The sequence below is a fragment of the Chroicocephalus ridibundus genome, chromosome 4, assembly GCF_963924245.1.
Source record: "Chroicocephalus ridibundus chromosome 4, bChrRid1.1, whole genome shotgun sequence".
Lineage (NCBI taxonomy): Eukaryota > Metazoa > Chordata > Aves > Charadriiformes > Laridae > Chroicocephalus > Chroicocephalus ridibundus.
This window is the reverse complement of record NC_086287.1, coordinates 44,079,703-44,095,618: the sequence shown is the minus strand read 5'-3', so window position 1 is coordinate 44,095,618 and position 15,916 is coordinate 44,079,703. Positions and strand designations below refer to the sequence as shown.

The window sequence follows — 15,916 nt, the reverse complement described above, 5'->3', positions numbered from 1 at the left end:
TACCAGACAATTCAGAAGTCCTGAGAGAGTATCCTAACGCTGGCTTCACTCTAGGTCCTTTCCCTGATTTCTATAGGATATTGTATATTCCGCATACGCCCAGGAATAGCAAACAGAGTGATCCATGTTCTCTAAGATCTCATTTAAAACAGAGAGCTGGGAAATAGGCAACCTGTTCCAGACTGCCTCTGGCTTCCTGAGTCACCTCAGTCACGTCACCTAACCTATATATGAAAGATTAATGCTGGCCTTAAATGAGCATTATCTGCGATGACATGGATTGACGTGGGATAGTTGAGTGCAAGTTTTTCCAGAAGCTCCAAGTATTATTTGAGGAATCACAAAGTTAGTCTAAAGGGCACATGTTTGCCAGTTACCAACACTATAACCAAGCACTGATGATGGTGCCGTTCCTCAGCTGAATAGTGCTGCTTCTCTGCAGCCCTCACACACTGTGCTGACATGTGGAAAGGCTAGGAGTCTGCTGGGGATTTACAAGGACCCCACAGCAAGTCAGCCACACGATGGCCCTCCCCCGATCCCAATCCCAGGATGGGCAACTCTCCTTCCCACCTGTGGGATGCTGGGACCCGGGCTCTCTCTGCTTCCCCTGGCAATGGCTGTGCTGCAACTCAACCCTTTCCTCAGGGCTCCTGCAATTCATTACCAAGGTGGAGAGAGGTGTCGAGCATTCTGGCCCCAGACCTACCCCTTGCCTCATGTGTCTGGCTCTGCAGGCTCTTCTCTGTGCTATCTGGAGGTCAGGTCCTCTACCGACACCTCCTAAAATGTGCGAGGGCAGCGAGGGCACTGGGAATGGTCTTGTGCCTTACCATCAGAAGGACGGCTGCCATGCAGAGCAGCTGTGAGCCTTGGCACGGGGGCTGCGAGAAGGCCCCTGTAATTCCATCCAGCTAGTGACTGCCATGCTGCAACATGAATGCACAGAGCAGACCACCTAATACTCAATTTGGGCAAAAGCCAAGTGACAGCCCTGAAAGTTTCCCCAAGTAAAGACTGCGGGATCCTTCCAGTGTTTCTCTCCAGAGTATGTGTGAGTGTGGTTTAGGTACATAGAGGGGAAATAAAATCCCCCTCAGTTAATGCATAATATTAAATCATTTTCTCACCCATGGAAGGTAAGAGAAGCCCAAAGAGCCATTCTCACCTGCACCATGTCATATCCAGCTCAGTGGCAGGCTCTGTGCTCAGCTTTCTTAATGACCTCTGCCTCCCACCTCTACGCTGCCTCTGGGAGCTTCTGTGGGCTGACAGCAGGGACAAAGTCACTGATCTTTAAGAGTTGAAAAAAGTCTGTATTGTAACACAATGCAGAGTATTGAGAGGTCCTGCTGCAGTCCTGTTTGGATCTAATGACACTAGGACATTAATAGGAAGGCTCTGCCGTGGCACTGTGCTTTCAAATGTACCATTGTCATTCTCCCTGCTCACAGCCAGGAGGTCACAGCATTAATCGCCAGATTCTATGACTTCCCTACGGTGATCCTGTCCATAGCCAAGAAAGTCAGCAGGAAGAGCTTTCTTTTCAAAATGAATACAAATAAAATCAAGTCATCAGACTAGTGGATTTTGCTTAGAAAGAAAATGAATCAGTCTGATCATCTGCTGCTCAGGTGTGAAGCTGTTTGAATTTAGTAATCATAAAATGTGTGCCTCTACAGGCAGTACTGCAAATCAAAGCAAGGACAGTGTTTAGTGCCACCAAGGCAAGACTTTCAGATGAGAGTAATCCAACTCTGAAACTCTAAAACCAGCTTGGTGTCTGACAATGTCGAGCTCTGCCTTGAAGTCTGCAGCACAGACATTTAATAGCATGGTCTAGAAGGGACCAAGGGAGCAGCCTGAGGTTACAAATTGTCTTAGGCAGAACCAAAGAAGATGCTTCCTCTACTTGATAGGATCAGTTTAGGGAATTTACTTAGAATGATGCATTTATTAACAGCAGGTTTTTAAAGGAATGAATGCTTTTTGCTGCAACAGTATAAGCTGAGTGGAGGGTTTTTCCTGATGCAGAAGAAAAGCTAATGAAAATATAACAAAGGTCAAATGCCATTTTTAGTTCCATGCTGCCTTTGCATTTTCCAGTGCTCTCTTCCAACTGATTCGTAAGTACCCTCTGCCCAGAAAGCAGCAGGCACTACTAATGGGTTTTTCCTAGGATTTTCTGTCTCTTTTGCTGTAACCTTGGCTCTTTGTAATGAAGTTACAGTCCAAACTGAATCAAGCCAGTGAAAACAAAGGTCCCTTGGATAGTACAAGGCTGTCTGAGGCATTCAGATCACAGAAGACTCTTTCTAGATGAATCATTGCATCGATGAAGTGCAGCCTGTTGGGATTCTCTCTGATAACTTGACCGAAGAGATGAAGAGCAAACCCTTGCTCAGCCAGGGAGGCTGGGAGGACAGATCTGCGACCTGCATCTTGAACACCAGGTCATCCCACTCTGCTCACTGAGTACTTCTCATCAGCCTTGGAAGACCTTGAAACCTTTCCCTGTAAATTCGGCTGTACTCAGCACAACTAGCACAGCTGGAGATGAACTAGGGTAATACAATATTAAAAGTATATCCACAGCGTACTAAACGCACCTGGCCACCATAAGGAAATGCAAGAAAAGCATTTTAGTCATAGCTAAATCGGTCCATCTCACAACTGTATGATTCCCTCATTTTCATTTATTTACCAACCATCCTCCAAAGCAAACAAGTCCAGGATGCAATAAATTGCTCTGATGAACAATAATTGCTGTACATTTAATATTTGGAAACACTTAGGCCCCATCTAGCTACCTTCATCTAAAACACAGCATGCTGGATTTCAGAGATTGTTACTGTAACAGGAGCAGGATCAAGCTAAAATACAGCAATAGAGGCTGAAAAACACAATAGGAAAACCTGGCATCTCACAGCTAGTTTTCAGAAGAGCACCACAGCAATGTGAGGAAGAACATTTTCAACAGAGCAAGTGGGTGGAGATGCATGAAGGCATCTCAAACAGCTGCCTTGGCAGAACTGGACCCCAGGACAGCTGACTGAGGCCCAAAATAACAGGACAATCCCTCCATTCCCTCCCTTGCGGAGAATAAGTTGACTGCTGGGAGGAGCCGGAAGCTGGTCTCTCTGGCTATATGACTAATCCAAATATTTACATCAAAGCAACTCTGCTGATTACTGTGAAGGAGCAAAAAAGTGGGCTCAAGCCAAGTGAAACTACTAGACCTGAAACATGAGTCTGGGAAAATCCAGGGCTACGCTGATGACATGGGAAAAAAGCTCTAGACCGCAGAGGTAGCGTCAGCTGCCTGTGCTGCCACACGAGCAATTAGCAGTTGTTTTCTCTTTCTCCTTCCCATTCCAGCCCTGCCATCTTCCAGCAAATTTGTTTCCTGGACTATACTTTGTCTTCTTCCCCATTTGCAGCTGCTCAGTGAAGCAGTCCTCAGGTTGCAATATCTTACCCTCACAAGACATGGGTCCAAAAATTAGGGGTCTTCTTTTTCTTCCCCATACCAAGCATTCAAGTATGAGTGACGGCATAAAGCAGGGACTTTTTCTCTCTGTAGGACAGGTGTTACTTCTTCCCTTGACTTTCCTATACCCTGTAGTTCTTTGTCCTATATGGAAGAGGTTCTGTGTAACCCTAGGATGGTCCCACCTCCATTGCTGGTAGTTCCTACATAGTTCTTCCTTCCCTACAGAAATTTCTTAATTATTTATGCTGGTACAGCATCTTGTGCCCACTCTGTACTAGTGTAAATACTGACAAACCCAATACATTGTCCTAAGTGCAGGGCAAAAGAAGAGCTTCCTGTCCTCAGAGACAGATGTATCTATTGTATTTCTGAACACAGCATTGGCAATTAAATACTGCAACGTGAGCAAAAGAACAAAATCTCTTAACCAGCAATTGATTATTCCCGAGAATTAAACACCTGATACCGGGCAAATTTCAAGGAGTATTACTGGGGTTCATTCCTAATGAAATGCACTCTTCAACCTTATTAATACCTCAGCATATAAGTTACTGCAAATTGGACACCTTAAACCTGCAGTCATTTTTAAAGAATTTAATCTGGTCCCCTGAGGTTCTTTCCACCTGCCTGCTCTCCTCTAACATTTATTTTTTCGTTGTATGGAAAAAATATTTTTCCCTATTCTCCTCATTTTAACTGTACAGAGGGATCCCCCTCGACTAGCTATTAAACCCTGTAGACACATGGAGAAAGCTGTACCTGAAGTCTGGAACACCCGGATTCTAAAATATTTCCATAGTGAAACTCTGCCACTGAAAACTCTGCAGGAGATTTTGATATCCACAAACTACCCTACACGAAAACATTGCCCTAAACCAGCCTTTATTTGTGGCAAACAGGCATTATAATGTATGTTTTTCCTGCTCATCCATCTGTTTATATTTTTCAGGAAATCTGTGAGAATCCACGGTTTATCATCGGTGGAGCCAACAGAACAGATATCTGCCAAGGAGAATTAGGTATGAAATTCTTACTTCAATCCTGAACTTTTTTAAAGTCTGCATCATAGCTGAGCTCTCACTTAATTTTCTTCTGCTTCCAAGATGATATTTGAAATCCTCTGTTTCCATATACCACTACACATCTACTGATTCCTGCTCTATACAGCAAATCATTGCTATCTGCCTAGTAGCAATCTAGCGAAGAACTTTAAGCAAAAGATGCTTTGCAGGGTGTTTTGCTTTTCATGAACTAATACCATGAGTGTGTTACAAAGCACCACTCGGCCTTTCTCTTGGGATTTGAGGATGAACAAAATGAGCTAAGATGAGAATAAGAGGTACAGAGAAGGAGTTATTTGACTGAGAGAAAAATCTAATCAGCTACTGTTGTATTTTTTCAAGTATTTAGTCCTGTTATTTCCATACAGAATCTTCTGAAGGTCTCCAGCTAAGTGTGCCTTGTACTCAAGGAAAACCCCTACATTGAAGAACTTAAGCTTAGATGCTCAAAGAGCCTTTGATATATAGAGCTGCTACTTAGGTACAAGTGATGCCCCTGCAACAGTCATCCACATGGCACTCACCTGCACTGCTTTGTACAGTCATCCCCTGCTCAGCTTTGCCATGTCTTTCATGGTTTTATAGCTTCTCCTGTGACCTTCTTCCTAAGCCAATGCATCCTAATGTGCATTAATCTTTTCATTTAAGAGTTGTTCTGTGCTTGTGACTGTCCTCACCTTCCCAGTACTTTTTTTAAAAACAAACAAACAAAAAAAATCCATTGCCTTTCCTTTTGAGGCGACCAGAACTTCACAGTTTCCAAGCTGCGGACACAAATGAATTTATGTGCGTAATATGTTCTCTCTTTTGTCTTCCATTCCTTCCTCAACTACTCATAGCATTGTTTATCTTTTTGAGTTCTGCTGAATATTGGATAGTTTAGAAAACTCCTGTTCACGGTTGACCCCACATCCTTCCTAAGGAGAAATAGGTAACTGTCGTGCTTTAACCCCAGCTGGCAACTAAACGCCATGCAGCCACTTGCTCACTCCCCCGCAGTGGGATGGGGGAGAGAATCAGAAGAGTAAAAGTGAGAAGACTCATGGGTTGAGATAAAGACAGTTTAACAGGTACAGCAAGAGCTGCACACGCAAGCCCTACATAGCACTACATTGGCTGCCAGCAAGAAAGTATGTACAGAGGTGGCTTTCCAAAATATATACTTATATGTATTTCTATATGTTTTATCATTCCACCAGTTTCATAAATTTATTTTACAGCTCCCTGCAATTAGGTTTAGTTTTTGGTACCTCATATAATTCTATCGCCCCACTAATTCACACTGCTCAGCCAAGCTTACCATATAACCTCTCTTACAGTAGCAGCAAGGAGGTTTTAATTAAGGGTTGGGGCATCCTTTGCTGAACACGGAAGTACTGTGGGAGAAAGTCACTTTCCCAGAGCTCCTACAGAGGCAGCAAACTTGTGCAAGAGTCTGAATGAGGAACTGAAAAGCGCTAAAGGGAACAGCGTTTACAACAGTGCAGATACAAAGAGGAAAATGCATCAGAGCAATGAAGCAGGAAAGAGGCCCCACAGAACGATGACTGGGACAGTGGGTTATCCTGAGGGCAGAACATGAAAACGCGAGACCGAGCTTCAGCTGTACAAGAGCTCCACCTGGGAGAGAGTTATTTTCTCAGCTGGTCTCTGTCCTGAGCTTGGAAGGAAAAGTAACATGGGAATTCAGATAGGAGTTCATATGGGACAGGGAAATCTTGACACAGGCAACAGAGCTCATCAGGTTTTAGGCATTTTCTAAATTACAGGGAACATCTATTTAACAGCCATGTACCTAACCATGAATGATGCCAACGAGCATTCCCAGAGCACAAATAAAGTGATAAAGTACCACAGAACACATGGAGAAGAGCCCTCTACTGAAAGGCGATGATGGCATGCTCTACTGAGAATTAACATGTTGCTTTGCAGTATCTCAGGTTTTCCCTTTCATTCTAGTTGCTGTGTCCCTTCATTTTGTCTGCTGCTTCTGCTCATTTACAGGTGACTGCTGGTTCCTAGCTGCCATTGCCTGCCTGACACTGAATAAAAAACTCCTCTGCAGAGTCATACCACATGACCAGTCCTTTATACAAAACTATGCTGGCATCTTTCACTTCCAGGTGAGTCCCTGCATCTAGCGGGAGGCAGATGTAACTGTATTTACCCAAGAGAGAGCTCAGCTCTCAGCACGCTCTTCCCTTTCACTTCTCTGCCCTTTGGAAGCACGAGGGATTGAATTGCCCCACCGCAAACTCTTCCAACAGGGCAGTCACAGAAGGGACAGCCCTTACAGGCAACTAGGGAGCATTAATCCACCAAGGAAGCGTTTGCAGGTTGCTGTGTCCTGCGTGTAAGGGATAGTAACAGGTGCCCAGTCCTGCCTCGCTACTCAGATGCAGCCGTACAGCCAGCACAGACACACGGGGAGTTGGCAAGAGCATCTATTTTTAGGCCCACAAGCAGCTGGTCTCTGTCAAAAACAAGTTATTGAAGAACCTCTTATTTAGAAAAGATTGACTGCTTTCCGTAATTCCCTTGCCTCCCCTAAGGGACCTCTCACTGGTCCACACACATTGCCCAGGGGAATTCAGTCCAGCTGCCTCCCTCCCGATGCCATCACTTTTTGTCACATTATGAAGCAGTTCATTTCCACATTTGTCCTCTCTCAGCCTGGTTTTTCAGCCAGGTTCCCCCTCCCTGCACCAAGTCAACACAGGGGTGTTTTCTGTTTGCCTTTATTCAGTTCTGGCGCTATGGAGACTGGGTGGACGTTGTCATCGATGACTGCTTACCCACATACAACAACCAGCTGGTCTTTACCAAGTCCTCCCAGCGCAACGAGTTCTGGAGTGCCCTCCTGGAAAAGGCCTACGCAAAGTAAAATGACCTGCTGGACTGCGACGGGCTCCCCACTGAGGCTTTGGCTGGGGGGGGCGGTGTGGTTAAACCACTGCATACAGGACCTATAATGAGCACATAGAGAGGCTCTGAACATACCACTGCCTTTTCCTATAGATCCTCATGCCTCAGAATTGGGGATGGGGTAAAGCATATCTTCTAGGGGATTTTGCTACTCACTCAGAGATCCACATTTGATTCTCAACATAATTTTTTTTTGATGCGTACAGGTGGCACGTTTTAAAACTTTTAACTTGAGGGTTACCAAACAGATGGTTTGTGGGGGTTTTTTTAGTATGGGTATTTACATATCTTTATTTATTCACACACACAAGATAAGTATAAATATATAGGTAGGTACCTTTATCTGTGTAAAAGAGAATCTTATTATTCTTTTCTCCTTCCAAGACTCCATGGGTCATACGAAGCTTTGAAAGGAGGCAACACTACCGAAGCTATGGAGGACTTCACCGGAGGAGTCACCGAGTTCTATGAGATAAAGGATGCCCCTAAAGATATCTATAAAATCATGAAACATGCCATTGACAGAGGATCCCTCATGGCCAGCTCCATTGATGTGAGTCTATGAATTTTGCAGATAAGCCATAAGAAAGGGTAGAGAAGAGGGACCTCTTCATCCATAATTACATATATGACACCTTTTGGAACTACTTGGTTTAGTCCATATAGCAAACATTCAGTTCTAGGAGACTGAGTCATCTCCACTAGACACCACCCATTAGCAAACAGCAAGTGCCAAAAGGGAAACAAAGCGAAGCAGAACATGGAGGTGGGGAGAAGGGGTGTGACCAGCAAAACCAGCACCCCCCATCCTCAGTGCCCTCGTCCAGGTTAGTAGGGTGGTGCTGCAACTCTCTTAAGACACAAATCTCCATGTCAAACATGCTAAGTGTGCAAATGCTTGGGAAATCAACCCTTCGATTGCCTACATAGTCTTAAATTGTCTTCATTTACTGTAGTTAACATAGAAGTGAAAGTAAAAAACTAGTTTCATTAATCATTATGAAGTATGAAGTTGCAGTAAAGGCAGAAGAATAAGCAGTGCTATCAACCACCGTAGGTAAGTATGAGCCATCTAGCATATAATGAGAGAGAAGTTATCTGTCTAGGCTATCTTTTACCACTCATCTTTCTTGTATAATTTCTCTTCTCTCTCCCTGCCTCATCTTTCTGCATGACGCTTTTCTCCCATTCTCTGTACCAGGATAACCTAGGCTTTTCCTATGGATCAGCTCCTCGGAGCGACATCGGGGAACTGATCTCTCGAATGGTGAAGAATCTAGAAAACGCTCAGATGACTCACCCTACTGTAGACTACCAAGGGACAGACGAGAGGCCAGCCTGGGTTCGTATGTTTCTGGAAGCAGTTGGCTTCACAGGGCTTTTATTTACAGACAGAACAGTTAGAGGAACATATCATCTATGCTTTTAAATCCTTATTTGGCTTCACTGAGTTATCCCAACACTGAAGACCTCTTATGGATGCTATTTGACATGTGTATTAAAGGATTTCTGTCCTTTCAAACACAGCGACTGATACTAGAGGGCTTTGCTGATACTGAGGCAAAGGGCTGTTGGCTTGTGGCAAAGGCTTATTATTTCCAGAGCTTACTTGTACAGTAGAAACAGAGAGCAAAATCATATCAAATATGTCAAAGTGGCACATTGATTATTGTGTTTGGGAACAGGACATGATTAGTGGATTTTATAAAGTACCTCGCTTGCAAAGTATGGCAAAAGCGAGGAAATTAAAATACTAGAATAGAACAAGATCCCCAAGTGTGGAGGGGGTGTGAAAGAAAGAAAAAGCAAGCTCTGCACAGCTCTCACACCAGGCATAAAAGCTCCTGGTGAACTTATTTTGAGACAGAGAGTGCTGTGGAGGTCTGCCCACTGATGGAGGGGAGTCTGCTCTCGGGACACTCCTTTAGATTACTGCCTTTAAGATCCTCATTTAAAATTCATAACAAGGAAAATGAAAAATGTGTCAAGTTTTACACGTGTGATAAACTACAAAGTAACTCCAGCATACCTAAGTATATAGCAAAATAGAGAGAGGGATGTTAAAAACGTGAAAGGAAAATCCCATATTGGGAAACAGAAGAGCTTCCAAATCTGTGGAGGGACACACTGCTTTCTCCTTCTCTCTGTCAGGCAGCTGCCATACCTTGCCCTTTAGGGAGCTGCATTTCCATGACAATGAAATTACATCTGTCACTTTACAGAGAGAAAAAACATCCAACACCCACCCCAATTACATCATCTAAAACTTTTGGTTGCGCAAACTGTCTTCTTTATTTGCAGCAGAAATAGATGGTTTTTCCTCTTTTGACATCCATATTTAGTGTTCCTAAAAGACTGAAATGGTGTAACTCTCCGGGAAAGCCCAGTATGACTGCTCTGTTTTGCAAGCATGCCTACACAAATCACCCATGTTTTGGGGAGAATTTCCTCCCCAGTGACTGTCTACTCAAAGAAGTTTGGACAACTTTATAGTTGCTGCTCCCACAGTCATTTTGCTGCATTATTACACACTCCTGAGCCATCACCAGGAAAAAAAATAATCACAACTCTTGAGGGAAAGAGGCAGGTAGTGCAGACTTCAGAAGCCACAAGAGAAGCGGCCCAGAGCACTAGCAGAAGTTAATATTCTTTAAACAAAGAGAGAAAGGGGTTCTATTAAGCAACAATGATGACAACGTGAATAGAAATGAAGAAAAAAGCAAACAGATATGAAGTTATAGGCACAAAAAGTAGGGAAACAGAAGTAAGAAAGAGAATAAATAGGACGAGAAGGGAAATAATGGAAAATAATTGTGACAGCCAGGAAATATTTGGATGAGATCCTCCCTGTGCAAGTTGAGAATGCATCTGTGTGAACTTACTAATTCTTCATTTCCTGCCCTGCCTTTCTCATGCCCTCGAAAAGCAATGGCAGAATTACTGGCAGGGTCTTGTGGTCATCTCTCAGTCACAGACGTAATGGAGGAGGGGAAGTTTCACAGATATGCCACGTGTGCATAGCAGGGTCTTTCCCCCTCACCCTTCTCAGTGATCTCTCCTACAAACGCAGCAGACTGTGCACCTGCCATCTTCCTCTCAATTCTTTATCTCCCAGATACAGACCATTCTGAGATTTGCAAATAAAAACCTATCAGACACACTAACAGTTGATTACCAAGACAGTAAATGTATTTACACCTGAGCACACATTGCTGAAGAAAGCTACACCCTTCCTGAATGCCAGCTGGAAAAAATTTCAAACATAAGGATTTTAACAATTATGGAATAAAATGTACATCTCCACAGGAAATTAAAAAAAAATAAAATAGTAAAGTTAGTAGGAACACTGTATTAAATAGGGTGCTTTAATGTCATTGTGATAAGATTGCAGCCATGCATAAAGGTAGAAGTATTCTTCTAGGTCTTGAACTGCTCTGATGTTTTCAGTTAATACCTAATAACCTTACTGAGCCATACCAGAACATACTATCCCAGAAACGGCTGAATACTCCCACTAATAGAAAATATGATCGTTTTGGTTAAGCATCCTATATACATATATATATATATAAATATACATATATATATATAAAAAGCATGTTCGGAGTGCAAAAAGCAGTAACCTACACAAAGGTAAAGAGCTAATCATAGAATGTCCTTTCCAATTGATATTATTAACATTTTGCTTTTTTAGTTCATGCTTCATTCCTTTCTAACCAGCAACATTAATTCTGTGGGCACTAAGCTCGGCCACCTTGGCAAATGCAAAAAAAGAGAACAAAGACAAAAGCCCCTGTCACCTGAACAGTGTCATCCTCCCTCCAAAAGCCCTGGGTGGCCATACCTGCCTTGGAGCAGCCGGCTGAGCTTTGCATGACTCTTACAAGTTTTTATCTTGTGTCTACCAGACCATAGTGCCAATGCAGTATGAAACCCGGATGTCTTGTGGGCTTGTCAAAGGTCATGCCTATTCTGTCACTGCTGTGGAAGAGGTACGTATGGTCCTTTTCCTCCAGCTATGAGGAGCTACTGCCCTAGCACAATGCATGTTCAGCAAAGCTATGAGGGGGGGAAAAAAGCAAAACAATTTAGGATCTGAGGAAATGAAATTTATTTCTAAATAAATGAAAGATTTGTGGAGAAACAAACCTGTCCAGGTTCTGGCTTTCTGGGGAAACGGATAGTCCACCATGGTGTGCTTGGGCAAATGAGGCCACAGCCAGCCACTTCCTGGTCTTACAGCCTTCCTGCACTCACCCCAAGAAGGTCAGACTGGACGATGGCCCAGTACAGTACCATCACTGGAGGAGCTAGTATCAGCAATTTGACAGGCAGAATGTTTCTTTCTGAACAGCCTATTCTTGTTGCCTTCTTTTCCAATTAGACAACATTTAAAGGGAAAAAAATACGTCTGGTAAGGCTGAGAAACCCCTGGGGGCAGGTGGAATGGAATGGACCTTGGAGTGACAAGTGAGTAAAAAGAAGATTCACATGATTTGAAAAAAAATTGCAGCTTTATTTGCCCTTACACAACTTGTGCATGACTAACATTTAATGATGAGGTATCTGAATTGTCTTTGCTGTTATTTTCTTTGCTGTTATTTTGACACATGAAATTTGAAGCTGATCATATTTGATAGCTTAGCTGAAGCTGTAAAAATAAAAGAGTAACTAGAAAAGACACTAAAAGGCGCTTCAATCAATGGAGAGAGCCCCCAGTCTAATGGCACAGTCAATCTGATTTTACTGTCTAGCAAGTTCAGCAATGTCTATTTTCAAAACAATATGTGACAGTAGAAAAACCTTTTCAGTTATGGAAGAACTGGATGAAGCAAGATGTCAGTACATGAGCGAGTTTGGATAAAGCTTCTCATTAGGTTTTACTGAAAGGAATTTCAACAGCTACTCCAGCAATGAGAGTCTGCAAACATTTTTGTCTTCAAGCTAAATAAAATGAACACAGTTCAGGAGATTTTTTGAGAGCTGCTAAGAGGATGTCTGAAGGGAAGGCAGAGAGGAACAGGGCAATTGCTTTTGGATTTGGGCACGTGGAGAGGAGAGTAGCATCAAGAACAAACGGTTGTAAGGCTGACAAAGGAAAAATTATATGGATATAGCAAGATGATTCTTGACTTTCCACTCAATGAGTCTTAGAGTAAAGAGTAGAAATTTTAATGAAAACTGTATTGCAAATTGTAATCTAACTTGCTTACTCCTTTGAAGGTCAGAAGAGTGGAACTTTGTTAACGAAGCAGAGAAAATTCGCCTGCAGCACAAGATCGTGGAGGATGGGGAGTTCTGGTGAGAATCGAAAACCTGTGTTTCTCTAGGAGATATGCAACTATAGCAAAAAAAAAAAATAATAAAATCACATTGCACTAGCTAAATCTGCTAAAACTGTTGCAGTAGTCCCTGTTCCCCTCGTACTCCCAATTAGCCCTGCTCTGCAATCCCCTCATTCTCCCACCAGGGTTTATTGAGTGCCACCAGCACAGTCCTTCTAATTATCTCACCCTTCCACAAGCTCTCTATCACCCTTCCTATGTACCATCCTCTCAGCCCAGTTTCTCCCAGTTTGGAGGTGTATCTGTGTTAATTGACCAGCCAGCATTAGGAAATCATGGTGCTCCCACTGCAAACTTGCCCTGAAAGTGGCATTAATGTGGGTCACCCTCCTCCATCTCACCAGGATCTTTCAGGCAACCACCCACCACGTAAATCTCTTTGGGTTCAGTTTCCCCTCAATTCTTCCAGGATATCATTTGAAGATTTCATGAGGCACTTCACAAAACTTGAGATCTGTAACCTCACACCTGATACTCTGGAAGCAGATAAACTCCAGACCTGGACTGTGTCAGTCAACGAAGGGCGCTGGGTGAGAGGCTGCTCAGCTGGAGGCTGCCGCAATTATCCAGGTGAGCAATGGGGCTTAAGAGAGATACGTCCTCTTTGATGGGGACTGTATTAGATCCCACAGGCTAAGGTATACCACAGCCTGATCAGTGCTCAGCCACAGGAAAAGCCTTGCTTCCTCAGCGGATGAGGCACGCGATTTTGTAGCTGGAAATCTTCTGTCGCTATGTTTGTGACAGCACACACCTCGTAAGCCCAAAGGTAAATCACTGTTCAAATACTTCACAGTGGCCCAAGTAAGAGAAAAGAGAACAGTTTCACTCTGTTAGATTTCACTTGGGAAATCCACTTTCTTACAGCTTTAGGTGCTTTGGAAGTTTGTCAGATGCCAATTCTTCATTTTATATCCTCCTTTGCTGTGCAGTTTTGTTAAAACTAGGTAAAAAAAACATAATGCAGAAAAAAATATATACGTATTAGCCCAATTTTAACTTTTCCCTCGGGAGCCACAGGCAGGGAACTTACAAGTTCTCTTTGATTATGAGTATCATTAGAAAACTGAAGCTTTACACGTTTGCTTTGGGTTGTTCATGGGATTTCACAGATACGTTTTGGACCAATCCCCAGTATCGCCTGAAGCTCCTGGAGGAAGATGATGATCCTGAGGATGAAGAGGTTATCTGCAGCTTCCTCGTTGCACTGATGCAGAAAAATAGGAGGAAAGAACGCAAGCTGGGAGCCAACCTGTACACCATTGGCTTTGCCATCTACGAGGTACCAGCTCTAGACTTCATTTTTCTCACCGCGGTCACAAATCCTGACAGTATGCATTTACTAAGAGAGTCACCGAATCATTCCACCCAATTACATGAACTGCAATTTTTACTTTGCAAGGAACTCAGGGGAAAACTGGAAGCGAGGAAGGAAATTCAAGGCTTTGTAAACATTCAGACCACAGTAACCTCTGAGTTTATCCCCATCTATAAGTAACACACTTTTTAGACTTTTATACTGACTTAATGCCAGAATTTAATATATTCTTTACCATATATTCTTCAAAATCCCTTTCATCCATGCGACAATAAACATTTAATTGAGAGAATTGTATAAAAAAGGAAAGGACATCCAAGATGCATACGTAGGGATTAACCTCTGTCCCTGCTGACAGAACTTCATGAAGAAGTCAATTTACTCAGTCCCTCGCACAAATATATTTAGTTCAGATCTTAGTGGATCTCATGTAGACCCCAAGAAGTCTAGAAAGGAAGAGAGAAAGCGCTCGGAATATTTATATAACTTGGGGCATTTTAATTACTGGCTGTGTCCCCAGAAATCTATGTGAACACCCTTCTGTAAGACCTATAAACAAGTGGCCTCACCTAGCAGCTCTGACTGTTTCTTCTCTTTGTTTCTCCCTTAGGTGCCCAAAGAGGTATGAGCAGAACGGAGACAGATTGACATCTTGGTGTATACTCACAGCTAGTGTTACTGTTGTGCCTGTCTGTAAGTCAGCAGGAAACTGTTCAGTCAAGCTTGTTTTCAGGGATGTAACAGAAGTGAAACCACTAACCTTTCTGCTTTGAGTGTTTCTTAGTAACATTTTGCGAGTAATTTTTAGTTCCTTCTCACCCAGCACCCCATTTTCACTTGCACCTTTTCCTCAGTCCTTCTCTTCTGTTCTATATGAGACCTGGCCATGGCTTGCATGGTCAGTCAGTCAGCCTGGGCTGCAGGAAGCCACACCAGTGAGCACTTTGCCACCACGCTCCACGCAGAACCACCCTAAATCACTTCCATTTCCTCCTGCAAATAATGCCAATGGCCTATATCCTGCAGCCACAGAGTTTTCTCTATAGTTTTAGAATTTGTTTGGAAAAATCAATGGTATTTTCAGCCATTGAAGAAAATGTATTAAAAGTACACAGATGAAGTTTTTCTGAGCCTGCCAGTAGCTGAATCTTTGGCATCAAAGTTTTTGCAAACAAGCTCACCTGAAGGCTATTTTACCTGGAAAACATGAAAATGAAAGTCTGGATATTGTCTTTGCTGACTATTTTATGGGTGGTTATTTCTGCAGAAAACAGCCTGCAAGTGTTCTTAGCCCACAATTCTTGACTTAATGTTCATATTTGAACCAATGCAACGTTTAATTATGTTTCTTTAGCAGATACAGAACTAATGTTTTGTCCAGGCAAGGACATGTTTCTACTGAAAGCATCTTCACCTAACCACACTGCATGTAGCAGTTTGCATATTACCATTCCTTGCCATGCCACCTTCCAAGGAAAGTAGCTGAACTGTGATTACACACAACTTAGCATCCAACAAACCAGTCAGATAAAAGTGCCTACACAGCAGAAGTCAGCCAACGCTCTACAGGTGGGCTCTGGGGCAGCCCTGAGAAGCCAACTAGACCCAGCCAGTAGCAACTTAAAGGTGACACCTTTGTATCTGTTACCAGCTAGCATCCCTCTTCAGCTCCCTGCTTGCTAAGCTGCTGCTTCATTCGTGTTTTCTGTCCCAACCATGTACTACCCTCATGACAAGCTACCTGGGGAATGGTTAAGGCTTCCTTGAAGACAAA

General features: G+C 43.1%; 1 protein-coding gene across 3 annotated transcripts in view; it reads left to right on the top strand.

Annotated features, from left to right (window-relative positions):
- The window catches only part of CAPN3 (calpain 3), a 32,484-nt gene that overhangs the window by 3,874 nt on the left and 12,694 nt on the right, over positions 1 to 15,916 (top strand). For 2 of the 3 annotated variants that reach the window (XM_063331564.1, XM_063331562.1), the window contains exons 2-12: positions 4,443 to 4,512; positions 6,559 to 6,677; positions 7,301 to 7,434; positions 7,864 to 8,032; positions 8,681 to 8,821; positions 11,388 to 11,471; positions 11,864 to 11,949; positions 12,703 to 12,780; positions 13,234 to 13,394; positions 13,937 to 14,106; positions 14,753 to 14,764. In XM_063331564.1, coding sequence (XP_063187634.1) covers positions 4,443 to 4,512; positions 6,559 to 6,677; positions 7,301 to 7,434; positions 7,864 to 8,032; positions 8,681 to 8,821; positions 11,388 to 11,471; positions 11,864 to 11,949; positions 12,703 to 12,780; positions 13,234 to 13,394; positions 13,937 to 14,106; positions 14,753 to 14,764 — 1,224 coding nt within the window. The remainder of the gene's footprint in view (positions 1 to 4,442; positions 4,513 to 6,558; positions 6,678 to 7,300; positions 7,435 to 7,863; positions 8,033 to 8,680; positions 8,822 to 11,387; positions 11,472 to 11,863; positions 11,950 to 12,702; positions 12,781 to 13,233; positions 13,395 to 13,936; positions 14,107 to 14,752; positions 14,765 to 15,916) is intronic. The other variant, XM_063331565.1, reaches the window with a different exon arrangement.